Source organism: Schistocerca americana, chromosome 5 (assembly GCF_021461395.2).
Source record: "Schistocerca americana isolate TAMUIC-IGC-003095 chromosome 5, iqSchAmer2.1, whole genome shotgun sequence".
NCBI lineage: Eukaryota > Metazoa > Arthropoda > Insecta > Orthoptera > Acrididae > Schistocerca > Schistocerca americana.
Genome location: NC_060123.1, coordinates 604,172,531 through 604,192,145, shown reverse-complemented (window position 1 = coordinate 604,192,145; position 19,615 = coordinate 604,172,531). Strand labels below are relative to the sequence as shown.

At 36.5% G+C, this 19,615-nt stretch overlaps 1 protein-coding gene across 1 annotated transcript in view; it reads right to left on the bottom strand.

The window, feature by feature from the left end:
* Positions 1–358: 358 nt before the first annotated feature.
* Positions 359–19,615, bottom strand: part of LOC124616579 (pro-interleukin-16-like) — a 62,261-nt gene continuing 43,004 nt past the window's right edge. The window contains exons 8-13 of the mRNA XM_047144900.1: positions 19,118–19,433; positions 16,450–16,611; positions 16,120–16,248; positions 9,988–10,147; positions 7,788–7,928; positions 359–1,983 (exon numbers count right to left, since the gene is read on the bottom strand). Coding sequence (XP_047000856.1) covers positions 1,820–1,983; positions 7,788–7,928; positions 9,988–10,147; positions 16,120–16,248; positions 16,450–16,611; positions 19,118–19,433 — 1,072 coding nt within the window. The 3' untranslated portion in view covers positions 359–1,819. The remainder of the gene's footprint in view (positions 1,984–7,787; positions 7,929–9,987; positions 10,148–16,119; positions 16,249–16,449; positions 16,612–19,117; positions 19,434–19,615) is intronic.

The following is a 19,615-nucleotide window of genomic DNA, read 5'->3' as shown; positions in this document are numbered from 1 at the left end:
CAACTGCTATTGTGATATAGCATTTAGCAATTCAACCAGTCACAATATATCAGCTTTATCAAATCCATTCAAATCAAATCAAATCAATAGCACTGCCCATTTTACTCTCTACTTTCTGGAAGAATTATTTTTAGACAGATATAATGTGTTTCAAGTTGTTAAAAGGGAAAATACCATAAACACAGTTTTAAAATTTACTGTTTACTGTCTCATACTCTCAATGAATAAGTATAAAACTCACTACAACCTATTCTGAAACAAATATTATCTGCCTTAGATACCGACTTAATACCACAGGCATGATTATGGACTGAACAAATTTCAATGCAGATTATGTTCAATAAAATAACAGTGCTCCTTTGTTTTTGTAAAAGCTGCTCTGGAACATTTGATCATTACAAAACTCTTCCTCTCAGTATCACAGAATACTGACTTTTTACAAAATGCACCTAGTGTTAAAAATAGCAACAATTTTATATTAATGGCACAATACAGGAATTATAGTGTCAATAGCACCATGAACATCAATATTAATGTTACATTTGCTTACATTCTGTCAAAAAATTGTTGACAGCCCTTCCATATATACAAAAAATTACAGTATGTCACACCTAAACAGCAGTACTCAGATAGTGTGCAGATGTGTTTTTATGGAGAAAAATTTTTCAGTGGAGTGTTTTTTTCTTGTGGAGAGAATAATTTGTACTGAATAAACACATAGGTTCGAGAATCAGACCTGTCACACATATCTACATCTATATCTGCTTGGAAGTTTCAAACTGTAGATGACATAATTTCAAAAAACTTTCAAAACATTTCTTTGTCACTCTACTGATATAAAATTTCCTCAGTATGACTAACTGGCATGGCAGAATAGACATTTGTTGATACAAAATGAGGCTTGCATATTGCTCTTTGAACATAATATGAGACATTTTGTGTGATCTCATTACAATTGTCGGGTTCCTGTTGAAAAAATAACATCAGTGTATGTGATGCTTGCAATGTGACAAATATTCTCACAATTGGTTAATATTTCAGATATTCCTAGGAAATATAAGAAAACAGTATTAAAATATGAGCTACAAAGCACTGTTAAATGTTTAATATATACATTCTTTTAACATATTTCATTTCTACATTGATGAAGCTGCCATAGTTAAAGCAGCTGTATCTATAAAATTCTGAAGAAATAACACAACAATAAATTATTACATACAACACAATTGTATTAACAGTATGAATAATATTCATGCTAACAGTAACATTTCTCCTAAAAATATATATATTTTTCTATGTATTTATCATAACAATTTTATGTGCAGTTGCCTTCCAGGTCAGTAAGTGCAAAACACTTGGTTGATAGTTCACTGTCACTACCATCTTTACTATGGTTAACAGCACTGTCTGGAAGACATAGCTGGATTAATTCACCAAATAAATTTTCCCATTCCTTCATACAAAGTTACAGGATTTAGTAGTATGATACTCAGATACTGTAGTTAAAATAAACACACACTATGTTGATGCATACATCACATTGCACACATTCCTCTATGAAATGTAAGTTTCTTTCAATGTCTGCATTTTACAGTGACAGTTAACTGTCACTTATATTACATACAACACTTACAGTACAACTTTAGCAAACCACTGAATCATCTGACGTTGATACACATTCATTAATCATTTTTTTCTACCTGCTGCTCGTTGAACATTGTGAAGCAGCAGATGATACGTTATGTTGTGATCATTTCCACAGTCTTATTTTAGGAATCCCAATTTCACACTTTTGGCACAACCTACATTCTAATTAGTGTCACACTGCAGCTTTTGGCCTGATAGAAATAGTGACAGGACCACTTGGCAGCTTCTTCATGAGTGTCCAGGCTTCAATCCTAGTCATGTTGGTGACATCAGAGCCAGCCACTGCCAGAAGTTCATCTCCCGCTTTCAGCTGCCCCTGCTTTTCAGCTGCTCCACCTGTAGCATTACAGACAAAAATTTGAAGTCAAACATCTAATTTTTTTAAGCCTATCCAACACTGAAAGCACCTCTATGTGACTCTATATAGTTGTTACAACATTCTCTGTGTTTCATCAATATACAAGACTTGAGAGAACAGACATTAATAGTTGGAGGACAAAAACCCTGAAAGACTATTGCAAATGGAGCTCAAGTAGACCTCACAAACAATTTGTTATCTGAACCTCTCCAATTATGCTATTGTGTTTCTACTGAGCATAATATGTAAATCAACAGAACAGAATATATATTAATGTAATGGGAAGTCCTTGGTGGAATATAAATAATGGAAGTAGTTAAGGTAACAACTGACTATATAGTTGAAGCATTTTGTCATCAACAGATACATAAACAAGACAAACATTGATAACTTCCGAATTATGTTCTCCTTTTGAGCTAACTAAAGAATACACATACACAACTACGTCTGTATGGCTACAATGTTGGGTCAGTACAATAAAAGGCATGAAGGGCACTACTGTCAATGTACTGCTGACTGCTGTGCTGTAAGAGTGCTGCAGATGACAACCAAAGGGGTCATATGAAAAGAAATGCCACCTCAGACCATCACTCCTCCTGTACAATTTCATTTTTGTTTAGTAATATATAGTTAATTTCATTTTTACTTATATTTCGTCTTTGTTAAGTCTGTTTACTATTATAATTGAAAGAATGAGTCAAAAGCAAACATGTCCTTCCTATTGATAAACTGAAATAATATTTGATGTCTGTTTTTTTTTTTCTATGATCATACAGAGAGTTTCCAACTGAAGTTGGAATTACAAAACCGCACCACCATTCAGATGCACATGAGGCAACAATAGCAAAATCAAGTTCAACATGTCCCCAAACAATGTGTTAGGTCCATATTAGTGCAAAAAACTATTCTGTCTTTAATATACACACACACACACACACACACACACACACACACACACACACACAGCATGTCCCACCTAAACTTTTTATCACTGATATCTCTGCAACAGCAATAGATACTGACAAACAGCTTTCACGAGTATGACTGTATGGCAGGGGCTCACAAAAGTAAATACTATGAGACAATCTAAATGGTGTGCAAGTATTGGTTTCAACACAAACTCACTTTTTTTTTTTTTTTTAATGGACGTCCTCTGTTATTCAATACAAATTCATTAACATGAGGAATCACAATAATAATGGCACTGGTTGCATTGCAATATGTCAGTTACATCCCAAGAACTTGGAATGCAAAGTTGACTCGTGAAACGAATGAAACATGCCACTACTGCACTTCCTGCAATGTAAGGGTGATCCGCACATAGCTCGTAATAGAGATGTGATGCTGTTATTAAAGTGTGGCCCGGGAAACATATGGATGTCCAGTCACTAACAATAAAAAGATGGACACGGTTTGTTCGTGTGTGCATTATTGAACTTTTCAACAGTACTGCATTGGAAATAACAGTAACAAAATGCTGATAAAACTTGCCAGAGTAAACAAAATTAATGGCTGTCAAAGGGTTGCACAGAGAAATATATGCTATTCGTATGTCGTTGTACATCAATTACACAATGGTACATGCCACATACAGTATATGTCATTTAACATCTTTAATGACTGTGATACAATTGAACTGTTGCAGATGGTGCAACGCTTACATAAATGTACAGTAGTAGCAACGAAACAAACATATGCCTTCTCCATAGTACACAAAATGAATAACGTTGTGCAATCACAAGTCTCACAGCCGAAATGCTTCAACTTATCAGAATGAGATTTTCATTCTGCAACGGAGTGTGCGCTGATGTGAAACATCCTGGCAGATTAAAACTGTGTGCCGGACTGAGACTTGAACTTGAGACCTTTGCCTTTTGCAGGCAAGTGCTCTACCATCTGAGCTACCCAAGCACAACTCACGACCCGTCCTCACAGCTTTACTTCCGCCAGTACCTTGCCTCCTACCTTCCAAACTTCACAGAAGCTCTCCTGTGAACCTTGCAGAACTAGCACACCTGGAAGAATTTCCAGAACGAGATTTTCACTCTGCAGTGGAGTGGGCACTGATGTGAAACTTCCTGGCAGATTAAAACTGTGTGCCGGACTAAGGCTCGACTCGGGACCTTTGCCTTTCGTGGGCAAGTGCTCTACCATCTGAGCTACCCAAGCACGACTCACGACCCGTCCTCACAGCTTTACTTCCGCCAATACCTCATCTCCTACCTTCCAAACTTCACAGAAGCTCTCCTGCGAACCTGGAGCCACTCTGTAGCAATTCTGGACATGTGGCATGTCATATTGTCCTGCTGGAATTGCCCAAGTCCATCGAAATCACAATGGACATGAATGGATGCAAGTGATCAGACAGGATGCTTACGTACGTGTCACTTGTCAGAATCGTATCTAGATGTATCATGGGTCCCCTATCACTCCAACTGCACATGCTCACATCATTACAGAGCCTCCACCAGCTTGAACAGTCCTTTGCGGATATCCAGCGTCCATGGATTCATGAGGCTGTCTCCATACCCGTACACATCCGTCCTCTCGATACAATCTGAAATGAGACTCATCCGAATAGGCAACATGCTTCCAGTCATCAACAGTCCAATGTTAGTGTTGACAGGCCCAGACAAGGCGTAAAGCTTTGTGTCGTGCCGTCATCAAGGGTACATGAGTCAGCCTTCAGCTGAAGGCCATATTGATCATGTATTGTTGATGTCCCAGCATTGAAATCTGCAGCAATTTGCAGAAGGATTGCACTTCTGTCACACTGAAGAATTCTCTTCAGTCTTCATTGGTCATATTTTTGCAGGATCTTTTTCTAGCCACAGCGCTGTCAAAGATTTGACATTTTACTGGATTTCTGATATTCACAGTATACTCATAAAATGATCGTATAGGAAACTCCCCACTCCATCGCTACCTCGGAGATGCTGTGCCCCATTGCTCATATGCCGACTATAACACCACATTCAGACTAACTTAAATCTTGATAACTTGCCATTGTAGCAGCAGTAACCAATCTAACAACTGTGCCAGACTCTTGTTGTCTTATGTCTGCAGCACAGACTGCAGCACCATATTCTGCTTGTTTACATCTCTCTGTATTTGAATACACATGCCTATACCAGTTTCTTCGGCACTTCATTGTATATGAGACACATACCAAATGGGAATAACATATGATATTGAATGTATACACAGAAGAGCAGTGCAAATGGTCAAAGGTTTGTTTGACCGACTCATTGGAGACTGATATATGTATTAACTGAAGACTGCTTCTGTGCTATAGAGGAGTTCCTCAGGAAGAAATCCATAGAGGAAGTACACACACACACACACACTCACCTCTTTCTGGTGCTTCTTAAAAAGTATATAAAAAAGTTGAAAATATATATGGCAATACAATTTTAAAATATTATTTTTCAAGTTACTATAGTGGGACCACAGTTACTGTCCTATAAAATATCTACCCATTAGAAGCATCAAAAGACATGTATTCATCATATCATTTCCCATAGACTTGTCCCATGTTGTAAAAAAAATAATGAAATAGGACCAGTACAGCACTAGGATTCTCATTGGGCCCATAGGAAAGATTTCTTCAGTCTAAAACCCTGCAGGTTGATGCCACGTATACTCTGTAAAGCGTGTTCAACAGGATGCCACTGTGCTCTGCCCGATACGAGCCTAGCAGAAAATCTCATTTGGATGTCACCACAAAAATGGTAAAGCCTCTGGTCCAACTCCTTCACTGAGCTTGAAACTGGAAGTAATATCAGATTTTAGGATCTATACAAAAAAATTTAATTAATGATTCCACTCTGGAAATGATTTCAGTCAGCTGACATCTTTACAGCCACAAGCTGCAACCATCTGCACCCTGAACTCATGTAACAGCTGGCATACATGCGGAGTGTGAACTTTCTAACCAGACTACATATTCTTGGCCACAGAAATCCATATCCCTTATCTAAAAATATGACCTATAACAGTTGACTGGAACCAATTACTAAATAATATAAGGAATTATATCTGTCAGAAATAGAAAATATAGAATGCATTAGATTTACTCAGGTTGAAAGACAACAGTTTCAAAAATACAACATGTAAAGATACTACAAAAATTACTGAACCACTCAAATGCAGTATTCCTCTGGCTACAAAAATATATCTAGCAAAGAGCCCACAAGGTGTAGTGCTGTCGCCCATAACCACTCTGACCAATGAGTGACAAACTCAAATGGAAATATCATACATGCATACAAATGTTATAATTAAATGACGTCTAGGCAGAATTACATCACAATGAAACCAATGCAAATCTGACTCAGTCATCTACAACTGATACCTTCACAGCCACATTTAACGTTATTGTCCTCTAAACTAACAAACAGTATGGCCAATGAGATGAACATTTTTTGAACTAAATCTCACGTGAATAAACATGTTACTTCCTCCTTTATTTTAACAATTGTGTACTTGTAAATATAGAAGTTAAGAGACAGATAGTATATAGAAACTGTAGAAATGATTATCGTGCAAAATGAGCCATGGAACTAACTAATCTTCACAATCTACACTATTATTTCCAAACTGCCTTATCCATATTCCTCTGCTTCTTCTTTTTCTTCTTCTTCTACTACTACTACTATACTACTACTACTACTTTTCATCTTTCATTTCCTTTCAACTTCTTAAGACTTCACTATTGGCTGCTCTTCAAGCTGCTCTGTTGTACATGTGACCTGGGGTTCTGAACAACATTTTTATTTAAACCCATTTCCACTTCAACTTTTTTTTTCATTCCTGCTAGTTGAAGGAAACTTTAGTCTGAAAAACAGATGTTCCTCTCATTTTTCATTTCTGAATACCTCTGCTGTTAGTTCCTAAAAATATATTCTTTATTCTCCTCAAATAATTGTGGTGGTCGTGTGTGTGTGTGTGTGTGCGCGTGTGCGTGTGTGTGTGTGTGTGTGTGTGTGTGTGTGTGTGTGTGTGTGTGTGTGTGTGGTTCGCTTTTTCCAACAAAGACTGTGCCTGAAAGCATATGTGTAAGTTTCTTTCAGTTGTGCCTGTCTGTATAGCAAACTATCTTTTCCTACTTATTGACATTTCTACCTGGAGTTCCCATTGTTTAATTTTATTTTGGGCAGGACAAGTCAATGTTACTTTACATGTGCTAGAAGCTGATAGAAACATGAATATCTTTCTATTCCATTCATGACAAGCAAGATTATTATGCAGCTAGAGACTACTATAGTTCATGCCTGCAGCAATTACATTCACTCTCACTCAATTTATTTATACAGGTATAATCTTAATTTGAGTACAGGCCATGATGATCTTGAAATTCACACTGGACTGCATCATTAATAACCACAGTCTGTCTCCAGGAAATCATGTAAAGTTGGGGGATCCCATTTTTCTTTCAATGCATATTCTAGTACCACTTTAAGTGGAAACAAGTGTATCTGGTTTTAAAACTGATTTTTCAGTGTGTTATATTAGCTCCACAGCTAATTTGGTTGTATTACAGGAAGACAAAATTATACAATCATTTTCATGTATAACCTTCTTAGAAATATTTTTTGACGGCATCTGTAAGACAAGTAAATTTTGCAATGAGTTCCACTATGTATTTCAAAATACCTTACAACTGAAGGAGCTTACATCTCAAAATTAGTATTTTTCAACCACACTTGTTTATTCCTTATCCTTTAAAATCTTGGGACTTAGGATATGATTTTGTGGAGACATGCACATAAAGAGAGTTTACCTGTGAATATTTTCTTCACAGTTAATGGTCTGTCTCCAAGTGGTGAGTCTCTGCCACCATCCAAACTGAAACCTAGTCCTGCTCCATCTTTGCACAGTACCAGATTCACAGGGGGACCACCTTCATTACCATCCAGCAATACTGCAATGGCAAATAAATTGTACTTCAACACAAATTTTTACATGGAATATTAACAATAGACAAATTATCACTCTGAAAAAATTAAAAAATAAAGCAAGGGAAAGAAAAAGTGGAAAATATAGGCAGGGGTAAAGTTTTGTGTTCGAGGGCTGACTGCCACTCATTAAGCTCCTCACACCATTTACATAGCCCCAGCAGCCCCTCCTCCCCCAGTACTCCTACTCACTTAAGTTGGCTTCCAGTGACAAGGCAGAACAGTGGTTTGTATGTGTGGTTTTATTTTCTTAATAAAGCAATGAGAATTTACATACATTAGTGTACTTAATACCAGCATCTACAGGAGAATGCATTTAATGCCCACTGTTTCACTAGCTCATCACAATATTTGAATAACTCAACAAATTCCAAGACTGAAAAACTTGAGTTGTGTGTTAACTGCATTGAAAGGTGGTTGAACTCAAATTTGTTTATGAAAATAAAATGCATGTACATTGGTTTCTTAGATTTTGCTTGTTCATTAAAGGTAGAAGGATATATTGTGATGGAATAGTTGTGGTGGGTACACACATTTGTAAGTGACACTTCTAATTTCCACATAATTAACCACAAAAAGTTTTGACATAGTAGCCACAGTAGAGATGAAAAGCTTTGAATGAGGAAACTCAAATATAAATTACATTGTTAATCATTAGCTGTTAATGTTTTGTATTCAGATGGCTGATGTGAGCTGTTTTACGTCACAGGTATTATAAGCCTACATGATGTCAACACAACACAATGCTGCATAATGTTAAAATTATTTACAAAAGTACACCAAAGATCTACCTGCTAGTATACCAAAGGCTGTTTCAATTATATTTCCAACACAAGAAATGTCTATAAATAAGTAAATAAAACTTAAATAATTACATTTTCATGTTTTGTTCAGTACATGATGCATTTCGGACCCTGTGGGTCCATCTTCAGGTGTAATTCATCTTAATACATGCGTTATTTTTTTTCTCTTGAATGAAATTAAATGCATATTCCTGTCACAAAAAGGTTTGATGTTAGGTTACGAATTTCGTAAGTCAAAGGTGGAAAATATGTGCAAAATAGTGGTAAAGATGAAAAGTGTAAACTAACCAAGTAACCCAGGAAAAGCATTTTTAATGATTTGCTAACAGCATACATTTTTTCCTCCATATCACTTCATTCAAGAGGCACATTCGCAAACACATGTTTGTTAACACTTCACAGATGTTTTTGTACATGGTGTGACATATGCAGGAAACAACTGACATATACAATAAAGAGCATTGCCGTAAGCAATGGCTACACAGCCGAAACAATTGACAATTTATACAGAATAAGTGATATGTTTGATGAAAAGTATGGAGAAAAAACGTATGCTGTTAACTAAATCGTTAAAAATGTTTTTCTTGGATTATTTGGTTAGTTTACACTGTTCATCATTTCCACTATTTTGCACATATTTTCCTCATTTCTCTTACAAAATTTGTGACCTAACATCAAACCTTTTCGTGACAGGAATACGCATTTCATCTCATTCCAGAGAAGAAATAAAGCATGTATTAAGACGAATTACACCTGAAGATGGACCCACAGGGTCCAAAATGCATCATGTACTGAATAAAACACGAAAAGTTGTGACTGAAGGGGTTTTTTAATTCATACCTTGTGTATTGAGTACAGTCAGGTTTGAAGCTGCAAAATATGGATAAAATTAAATTACATTTTCAGCAACTGTGTACAGATAAGAGAACTGAGCAGAAGTATGAAAGACTGTGTACAACATTTTAAACAAGATGGTTAATTGACAGTGGAGGGTAGGTAGTTTAATTAAAATGAAACTGTAGTGTTCACCTCTCAAGTACAGAAAGGAAAATAGCATTTGTAACCTTAGAATTGCTGGAAATGTGTGACGAATGCTTCAACTTTTCATTTACTGCATCATGCGTGCTAATACAAGTAACTTTTGTAGCCTTGTTTTCAAACTGACATTACAAATCATATATTCATAACTGTACTAATATCATCAGTATGAAAGATCACTTACCACCACTTGTAACTACTGTTTCAACACTATTCTCTTTCAACTGTTCAAGTACTCTAAATGGAGCCATTTTACGGCCAAATGAGGGTTCCTCATATGATGGACTTGATACGCCTTCGGATCCCTTCTTCATCACAACTAGCACAACTTCTGCTGAGGGAGACTGCAAAACAGAAACAAGAAAATTGTTCATTACATATAGCAGTTGTGGGACAACTGATACATAACATGAATGCCTTAAAGAAATATAGTAATAATTTTAACTGATTCAACTGAAAGTTCTACACGAAACACTGTATATTGTATAAATTAAACACTTCTTGCCTTGTTTCACAGTGTACTGGAAAAGAGACTTACAGCCTGAAAACTTGGCCATACGAAAATAAAGTTTCGTGAAACAAGGCAAAAAATGTTTAGTTTAGTTTGTAAAATATGCAGTAATGCGAAACAGACAATGTAAATAACAAATCTGCCACATGTAGCCAGATATGATTTTATACAGAACAGAGATTTACCGGCACTCAGACCATTACAACCGCTTCATTAACTTGGACAAATTCTCTCATAGTAATGAATAGGCCTACATACTTTTGACCAAAACTAAACATTCAGTCATTCGCTCATAATTTGTAGATGATGTCATTAATTAGATAGGTTTTTAATTATTTTTATTTGACAGGTATTTGCAGTTTCTCAATTTATGTTGGATGGGATCTTTCCACCAAAATATATAACTAACTCTGAACCTTTGTAGACAATAAGGCAAAATCTACAAGTATCTATTTTTGTTTCTTAATGCCAAGATAAAATTATAGCCCAGTAGGTATAGTTTTACGCAACCACAGTGACTGCTTTTGCATTTTACAATGACGAAAATATAAATATTTTGTACATGCCTAAGGGGTAAATAAATATGTCACAAAGATGAAGTTCATAGAACTTTTTTTAATGATAATTCCTTAGAGGAGGACAGTTACACACTGTACAGCGACCAACAGATATAGAACACAGACGGTTTACAAACACCTTTCAATTGGTTCTTTCTTAACCCTCGAGCAGGTGCACCAACCATAAATAATATTATCATGTACCATTCCATTGTTGCTTTACAATTGCAAGCCCATGCCTATTCCTTCATTATTCCTTCAGCTAACACAGTGCTAAGCTGTGCTGTCATACGTCCAAGTGAGCAGCAGTAATATAAAGTAAACAATGAGGGAGGTGAGGAAAAATGTATGATCCATGCAAAAAAAATTACCCAGATTCTGAGCTAGCGGCACAGTCCCACAATGAGGCAGTTGTATTCAAGGTAATTAGCAACTGAATAAATGATTGGCTGGGATCTGATGCAACTTCTTTGTTTAATGCTTCTAGTGTGTCATTACTGTGGAAGGACACTTATGTGGCATCAGAGTGATATAATGAAAGTTTACTTTATCATTGTTTAATTAAACAGTAATTTAGGTCATAAGATGAAAGTTTATTTTACCATGGTTTAAGTAAATTATGATTAAACTTTGATCCTGCTGATGCATGTCTACCTTGGTGCCATAAAGACAGCTCTACATTACACATGCCTGTTCATGTTACAAAACATGGTGCACCCACTCGATGATTCTTGTCTCATATTTGTGTCTTCCTCCATATGCAAATTTTAGGTCATGGGAAGTTTCTTTTTTTCGTTAGAACATCTGCCACATTACTATGACAAAAGAAATGGTTTATTCATCTTGTTCTCACATCTTTCATAATACTGTAATAATTGGTGCTTCATCCTCAATGAGAAACGATCAGCACATGTTGCAACAAGGTCATCAGGACAAGGTGAGATACCTGTAAGATTCTATGAAGATTATGTGAAAGAACTTCCTCCCCTTCTGGCAGTACTTTATTGTAGATCGCTTGAGCAATGGAAGGTACCTAATGACTGGAAAAAAGCACAAGTCATTCCTGTTTTTAAGAAAGGCTGTAAGACAGATCCACACAATTATAGTCCTATATCATTGACATCAATCTGTTGTAGAGTTATGGAACATGTTTTATGCTCAAGAATTATGACATTTTTGGAAAATGAACATCTCCCCTATAAAAATCAGCATGAATTTCACAAATAGAGATCCTGCAAGACTCAGTTCACTCTGTTCCTCCATGAGATCCACAGCGCAATGGACAATGATGCTCAGGTTGATGCTGTCCTTGATTTCAGTAAGGCATTTGACACCATCCTGAACTGCCATTTAATGAAAAAAATACGAGCTTACAGAGTATCGGAGCAGACTTGCAACTGGATTCAAGACTTTCTTGCTGATAGAACTCAAAACGTTGCTTTTAATGGAACAAAATTGACAGATGTAAAGGTAATATCTGGAGTGCCATATGGAAATGTTGCTGTTTACAATATATATAAATGATCTAGTAGAAAGCGTTAGATCCTCTTTAGGGCTGTTCGCAGATGATGCAGTTGTCTGTACCAAAGTAGCAATGCCGCAAGACAGCAAGAATTTGCAGAACGACCTGCAGAGAACTGATGAATGGTTCAGGCTCTGGCAGTTGACCGTGAACGTAAATAAATGTAACATACTGCGCATACATAAGGAAAAAAAATCCACTGCTGTACAGCTACATTATTGATGACAAAGAGCTGGAGACAGTGTTATCCATAGGAATCTTAAGTGGAATTACCACATAAAAGAGATAGTGGGAAAAGCAGATACCAGACTCAGATTCATGGGAAGAATCTTAAGAAATTGTAACTCATCCACAAAAGAGGTAGCTTACAAGGTGCTTGTTTGCCCGATTTTTGAGTATCATTCATCTATCCGGAATCCCTATCTGGTAGGACTGATAGAGGAGATAGAGAAGATCCTACGAAGAGCAGTGCGTTTCATCATAGGATCATTTAGCTGGCAAGAGAGCGTTATGGAGATGCTAAACAAACTCCACTGGTAGACATTACAAGAGAGGCATTGTGCATCACAGAGAGATTTACTATTGAAATTTCAGGACAGCACTTTTCAGGAGGTGTTGGATAACATATTACTTCCCCCCAGATATATCTTGCATACTTACCACGAGGAGAAATTTCGAGAAATTAGAGCCAACACAGAGGCTTACCGACAATCATTCTTTCCATGCACTACTCGTGAGTGGAACATGGTTGGAGGGATTAGATTGTGGTACTGAAAGTACCCTCCGCCACACATTATTAGGGGGCTTGCAGAATGTGATGTAGATGTAGATGAAGATGAAGAAACTTCCTTTATTTTAAATCATAGTGTTCACATTTTGTCGTCATACAATATAACTAAGGAAACAAACTTAACAGAGAAAGCCATCTGTTGGTATTTGCTTACCAATCCATGGGAAAGATTGTTTGGCAGAATCTATTGTCAAGAGATATAACACAAAGGTAAGCTTTAAAAACCAATGGCCAAGTGAGGTGGTGCAGTGGTTAGCACACTGGACTTGCATTTGAGAGGAGGACAGATCATATCCCCATCCGGCCATAAAGATTAAGGTTTACTGTGATTTTCATAAACAGCTTACAGCAAATGAAGGGTTGCCCCCCCCCCCCCTTTTTTTTTTTAAATCTAAGAACCGATTTTCTTTCTCATCCTTCCATAATATGAGCTTGTGCTCCATCTCTAAACAACTTGCTGTCAACTGGATGTTAAAACTCTAATCTTCCACCTTTCCTTTAGAAAACAACGATGATGTGATTGTTGTAAATACTGAATGAATGTGTAAAACTGTCTTGAGATTCAAGTCAGTTTGTCAGAAATCATTGTTTGACTAACCTATCTGATTTTTTAGCTCTACATGTTGAATATCTCTGTTATAAACCAACTGTATTAGCTGCTGCTTTCCAGGAAGGAACCGGTTTAAGAGGAACGCAGTATCGATAATCTGTAGCAGATATTAGGTGCCAACCAGGAAAGATTAATATTTAATCAAACAATGGAAAATCCAGGATGGGATGTAGCAATATTCTGAGAAGGATAGTTGCTACTCACCATATAGCAGAGATGCTGAGTCGCAGATAGGCACAACAAAAAGATTTTCACACTTAAAGCACGCAAAACATAACTTACACACACGACTGCAGTCTCAGGCAACTGAAACCACCACCATGGCAGTGTGGGTCTATTGTTGACAAAGGCCATTGGCCGAAAGCTGTAAGTGTGAAAATCTTTTTGTTGTGCCTACCTGCAACTCAGCACCTCTGCTATATGGTGTGTACCAACTTTCTTTCTCAGAATAAAGATTAATACTTGTCTTAGCATTATACATAAAATATATTGCAGGAATGTTGTCACTGTTATAAATGCTGTTACAACGAAATAATGAAATCTAACTCTATAAACATAACAGAACTGAGGTGCACATTATAATCATGTCCAATAACCACAAAATTTCTGTAATATTATATGCACCTCATGAGACCTATCCATTTGAGACACTAAGAGGAACATAGCACAATGTGATCATCAAATACACTTCAAATAGGACATGTCTGAACACATGGAGGCTTTGGCTATGGACAGTTACTATATTTAACCAAAGACCAAAAAATATACTGCTGTGTGTGTGTGTGTGTGTTTAAGTCAATCTTCCACACAGATTGGATACTAGCCAAGTATGAAGTGATGTAATATAAATGGGACTTAAGTTTTACTTGCCACTCTAATCTTTGTTTCCAGTAAATTACTCAAAAACTATCTTCTAAATGAAGAATAAATTGGTAATAAAACAAACTGTCTCTTGTAGTAGTTATCAAAAAGAAATATGTTGTGCACTTCCTGTTTCTTTTCTCATTAAATCCTACCCTTTGTTGTGTCTATAGCAGAGGAACAGCATTTTACACTGATTTTATTCAACAGAATTTTTGCATCCATGAAAGAGTTTGAGTCAGCAATAAATTTTTAAGTTTCAATGCAAATGTATTTGTAGTATACTGTGTAGTGTTAACATTATTTTGTTAGCATTACACAAGTTTCAAGGGTAAACAGAACATGTACACAATAGCAACAACCATAAACTGCTATTCCATAATAAAAGCAAAGACTGGCACATGATTGATCCTACATCATCCCACATAAATACTGGAAATATTCATATGTCAAGGTACCCGAGTGCATGTAAAATGTCTGCTGCATGACGTACACTTTGTACGTGCTTAATATGTAATTTAACTTCCAGAACTACTATTCATACAAAGTGGAAATGCATATTGATATGCTTTAAACATTTCTGAAACTCACTATTCCCAATCAGCCAGATTATACTTGCATTGTCCACTCATAGAATGGATACAACTTTCAAAAGTGCAACTTCACTGATGAGATAAGCCAGCCATATAACTTCCTTTGCTACACCACTGGCAGCTATGGACTCAGTTTCAGTTGTTGATACGGACACATGTACTTCATGAGAAGCGAAGTCCACTTATATTATAGCAAGTGATTGGCTCACTGGCATAATCACCAGCTCAACTGACACTTCAGCCTCTCTATACCTAAGTCCCAGTTCCCCTTTCACATATTTTAAAATATATAAACAATGTCACTACATTAGCATTTGATGTTTTAACAATGATCTGTTACGCCAAGTTATTAGCTGTATCTTATGCTTTCTGTTTCGGGTTATAAGGTGCAGTTTCTTTGGCAGTTGTGACATTTTGAAATAACTCCAGTTTTAGAATGTTATTTATGTAAACTTCTTAAATTACTTCCGAACCATGAGGCAAATTTTGAACCATAGACTTCAATGCATTTTAGTTCTGCCACCTCACAATTTCTCCATTGCAAAAATTCCAGCAAGTAATCAATCCAAAGAATGGTGAACAGAAGAACTTTTGAAATGCTTCAATTAGCATTGGACAAATTTATAGGATACATGAAAGAAGATGTATATGCAACAGCAGCAACCAAAAACTTGTACTCAATGATAAAACAAAGAACTCACACAAATACACAGAGCAATGTTTGTGGGCTTAACATCTCTCAACAACATATATGAATACTAGATATATTTTTTCTAGTTTTTTACTGGAAATATTTGGAATTTTCTTCCAAAGTGGTAAATACCAGCCATTCTGTTTTCTTATATTTTTATATTAAGAAATAAAATTGTTACCTTCAATATACGCAATGACTCTTGATGAGTGACACCTTTCATGCTGTGACCATTAATTGAAAGAATGCGGTCTCCTTTCTGTAGACGCCCATCTCTATCTGCAGGGCTGCCTGCCAAAACTTTATGTACCTGTGAGGCAAAGTTAAATTACTTATTTATCTTTCTGTAGTATTTTTCTACACTTTTTACAATTTATAATACTTCTGTTGAAGCACACATCTGTAAATACAAGAATCAGTCATCCTTCACACTATATGGTGACAAAACAAACACACACACACACACACACACACACACACACACACACACACAACATGATGTGTCACTTACAGTTATTTCCTTGGCTTCATAGTCTGCTCCACCAGCCAGTGTAATGCCGACGCCCCCGCCAGCTGGATCCCTATGCAAAATTATTACTTCTAATGTGACTGGACTGCATAAGCCACTTTCATCAAGACTCTGATTTGCCTCATTCATCAGCTGCTGTAGTTCCTAGAAAATTTTTCAAAAATATGGTTCATTCCCTCTGAAATAAACTCAATTAACAAAAATGTAATTTTTCATAATGATGAATAAAATTTGTTGCAGTTATAATTTACAAGTTGCTTTGTTTGGATAAAGCCATGTACACTAAATAGGCTTCAGGACACTATCCCTCTTCAGGTGCTTCTTAACTGCATATGACAAAACATACAAGTCACATAAACATTAGCAAATTTATCCAGTAGTATGAGAGAGCCTGTGCAGATGAGGCATGAAAAATATGGTGTCAGCCAGTGAGATTCAAAACAAACGGGGCCATATATGTGCTCCGGCAGCTGCATGTAGTACATCTGATATGCTTCATGTTTGGTGGCGGGCTTAAAAGTGAAATATGGTTATGTAAGTAGCACTGATAAAGAATGTAACCAACAAAGTAAAACTCCAGTTAAATTCAGGCAGGAAACATTTCCCCTTATTTGCTAGCAACACAGAAAACATACACTTAGATAACCATAAAGAAATACTGATCTTTGGACATGTCAAAGGAGAAGAAAAGTTTGGAAGGAATGTGACTGATCAGTGCTCAAATGTCATTAAGAAACATGGGTCAGTGAGACACAGTAGGATAGCATGAGTGGAAAATCAACTAATGAAATTATGACAACAAACAACTCATGAATCCTGAATAGCATGGTCTGGTAGAAATGGTACTTGACAGGCAGAGACATGAGGAGGGTAGACTGAAAAAATAAACTTGAGATGAAAGCAATAATGGAGGAAAGAAAAGGATGTAAACAGTGGAGCAGAAGCAGGTATAAACTTGAGATGAAAGCAATAATGGAGGAAAGAAAATGATGCAAACAGTGGAGCAGAAGCAGGTATTAGATGAGAGGCCACAAAACAGAGAGACAAAAAGGGGAAAAATAAACAAATATCTAGATGTGGGGCTAACTCTACATTAGCCCCTTGTGTTCCCCCTGTGCTTCAACTGCCATTTTACCTCTCACATTGTAAGTAGAAGTGATTTCTATCTAAATTTGATTGTCAACAGCTGCATTTGCAAAAGTTTTAAAAATTTAAAACACCTGCACAGATAAAGAAATCAGTCTTATCTTCAAGAAAGCTAAGCAATGTGAAAACCTGATGACATAAAACTATACTTGGGCCACCTTAATAGAACGATACAGTAACACTACCGTATACAAAGGAAAAGCCATAAGCTGGCTTATATATGTAAATAAACATGTGAAATGAACTGACTTCACATTTTGCTGGTTTAATGACACCATCTACATTAGCAAGCCAAAGATGGACACTGCTGCATCAGTTTATTCAACTCAGAACATTGAAAGTTGTGGAAACTCAGAAATAACAAATTTTACTTAAGATGGCTAACAAGGCTTTTATTTATTACAGAGCTGCTGTTATAACCCAAAATTTACTTTCCATTTAAAAAAAATTGGAGCCCAGATAGCTTCCTTTCATATGTGCACAGAAAAAATTTTACTAATTTGATGCACTTACTGTCCAAAAATGATCTGCATCTGAATATTTCTCGAAAAAGACTACTTCACAACTAGTTGCCAGAAGATGTAATGTAAAATATGTGCAGAAACACTTGTATTTGCACCATCTGTAACTATGCAAATTGTATGCTCTACTTTAAGTGTGTGTGTGGGGGGGGGAGGGGGGGGGGGGGGCAGTGCGCGAGTGTGTGTGCTATCCTTGTAATAAGTTGTAATCCATAAATATGCCAACCAAATTCTTGTTGTGTATGTGTGTGAGAGGGGTAAAAAACTAAAATAAAATTGCAATAAAAAATAAGTGTCTATGATCATGTTTTGTAAATTTTCATCACATTATTACATGTCATCAAATGATCACACCTTACTGTGAATTGACCAATATCAAATGTATGTTGTGTGCATCACCATGTGCATGTCTTGCACAAGATTGATTCAGAGGACAAATAAATAAATAAAGAGATAAAATAAATACCCAACATCTTCCCTTCAAGGTACATTTTTTCTTCTGTTTCTGATCTTCACACTATTTGAGAGAAAGGAATTTCTAATATTTTCAAAGTGAGATATTCAATTAACACTTTTTAATTTTTGAGTTAGTCAAACCAGCTTCTCAGTTACTCCTGTTTAGGCAGCTGGTAAGTACACATTTCTCTTCTGTTTCAAATATTGTTAAATTATTTAAATGAAGTAAACTAGGCAAATTGTGATAGGAACAGTTGCTACACACAGCCAGAACACAAATTGTTGCCTTGAATATAAATCGAAAATTATCCAGTGTCATACATTAACATTAAATAGGAACCATTCTTACATCAACAGCTTGCTTATCTGGTTCGTATAACACAACTCAAAGTAAATACCAATAGAGATCCTACAGTACACAATGTCTCAAGAGATTAGCACAGATGTGAAAGAGGAGTGACATATAATTTAAAACCACAGAATTCTCCCCCTTAAACAGATACAATACCACTTTTGTCTATTGTTACCTGTGGTGTTATGAGGCTCGAAGCTGAAGAAAGTGAGGAGACACTGCCGTAGAGCACACTATCTCGCAGAGTGTTGTCATCACTGGCTGTAGAGTCCAGAGAGGAACCTCTGAAGTGCTTTACGAGTGTAGGACCTGAGTCTTGCCTCGTGATGCTTCCATTACTTCCATTTGACAATTTGGAGGTGGGTTTAGGAGGAACTGAAGGAGGTACAGGCGATAATGGGCTCTCTAATGGTGACGTGTTGCTGGGGGAAGAAGCCTCCCACTGAGTCACGTAGCGGCGTGGAGCTGCCACGGGGGGAGACTTGCTGTCTCTGTAATAAAATACAGTCTTTATGATGCCACTGCAATATGGGTCACACAATTTTCGTGTTTGATATGTTTTCCTATTGGATAATAATATTGTGTTTGTGTTGTATCGATATAAAAGTAATGATAATATCACCAGTGGCCATAGTAATATACCCAGCCCCAAGTATTTAAAGGAAAATACCGT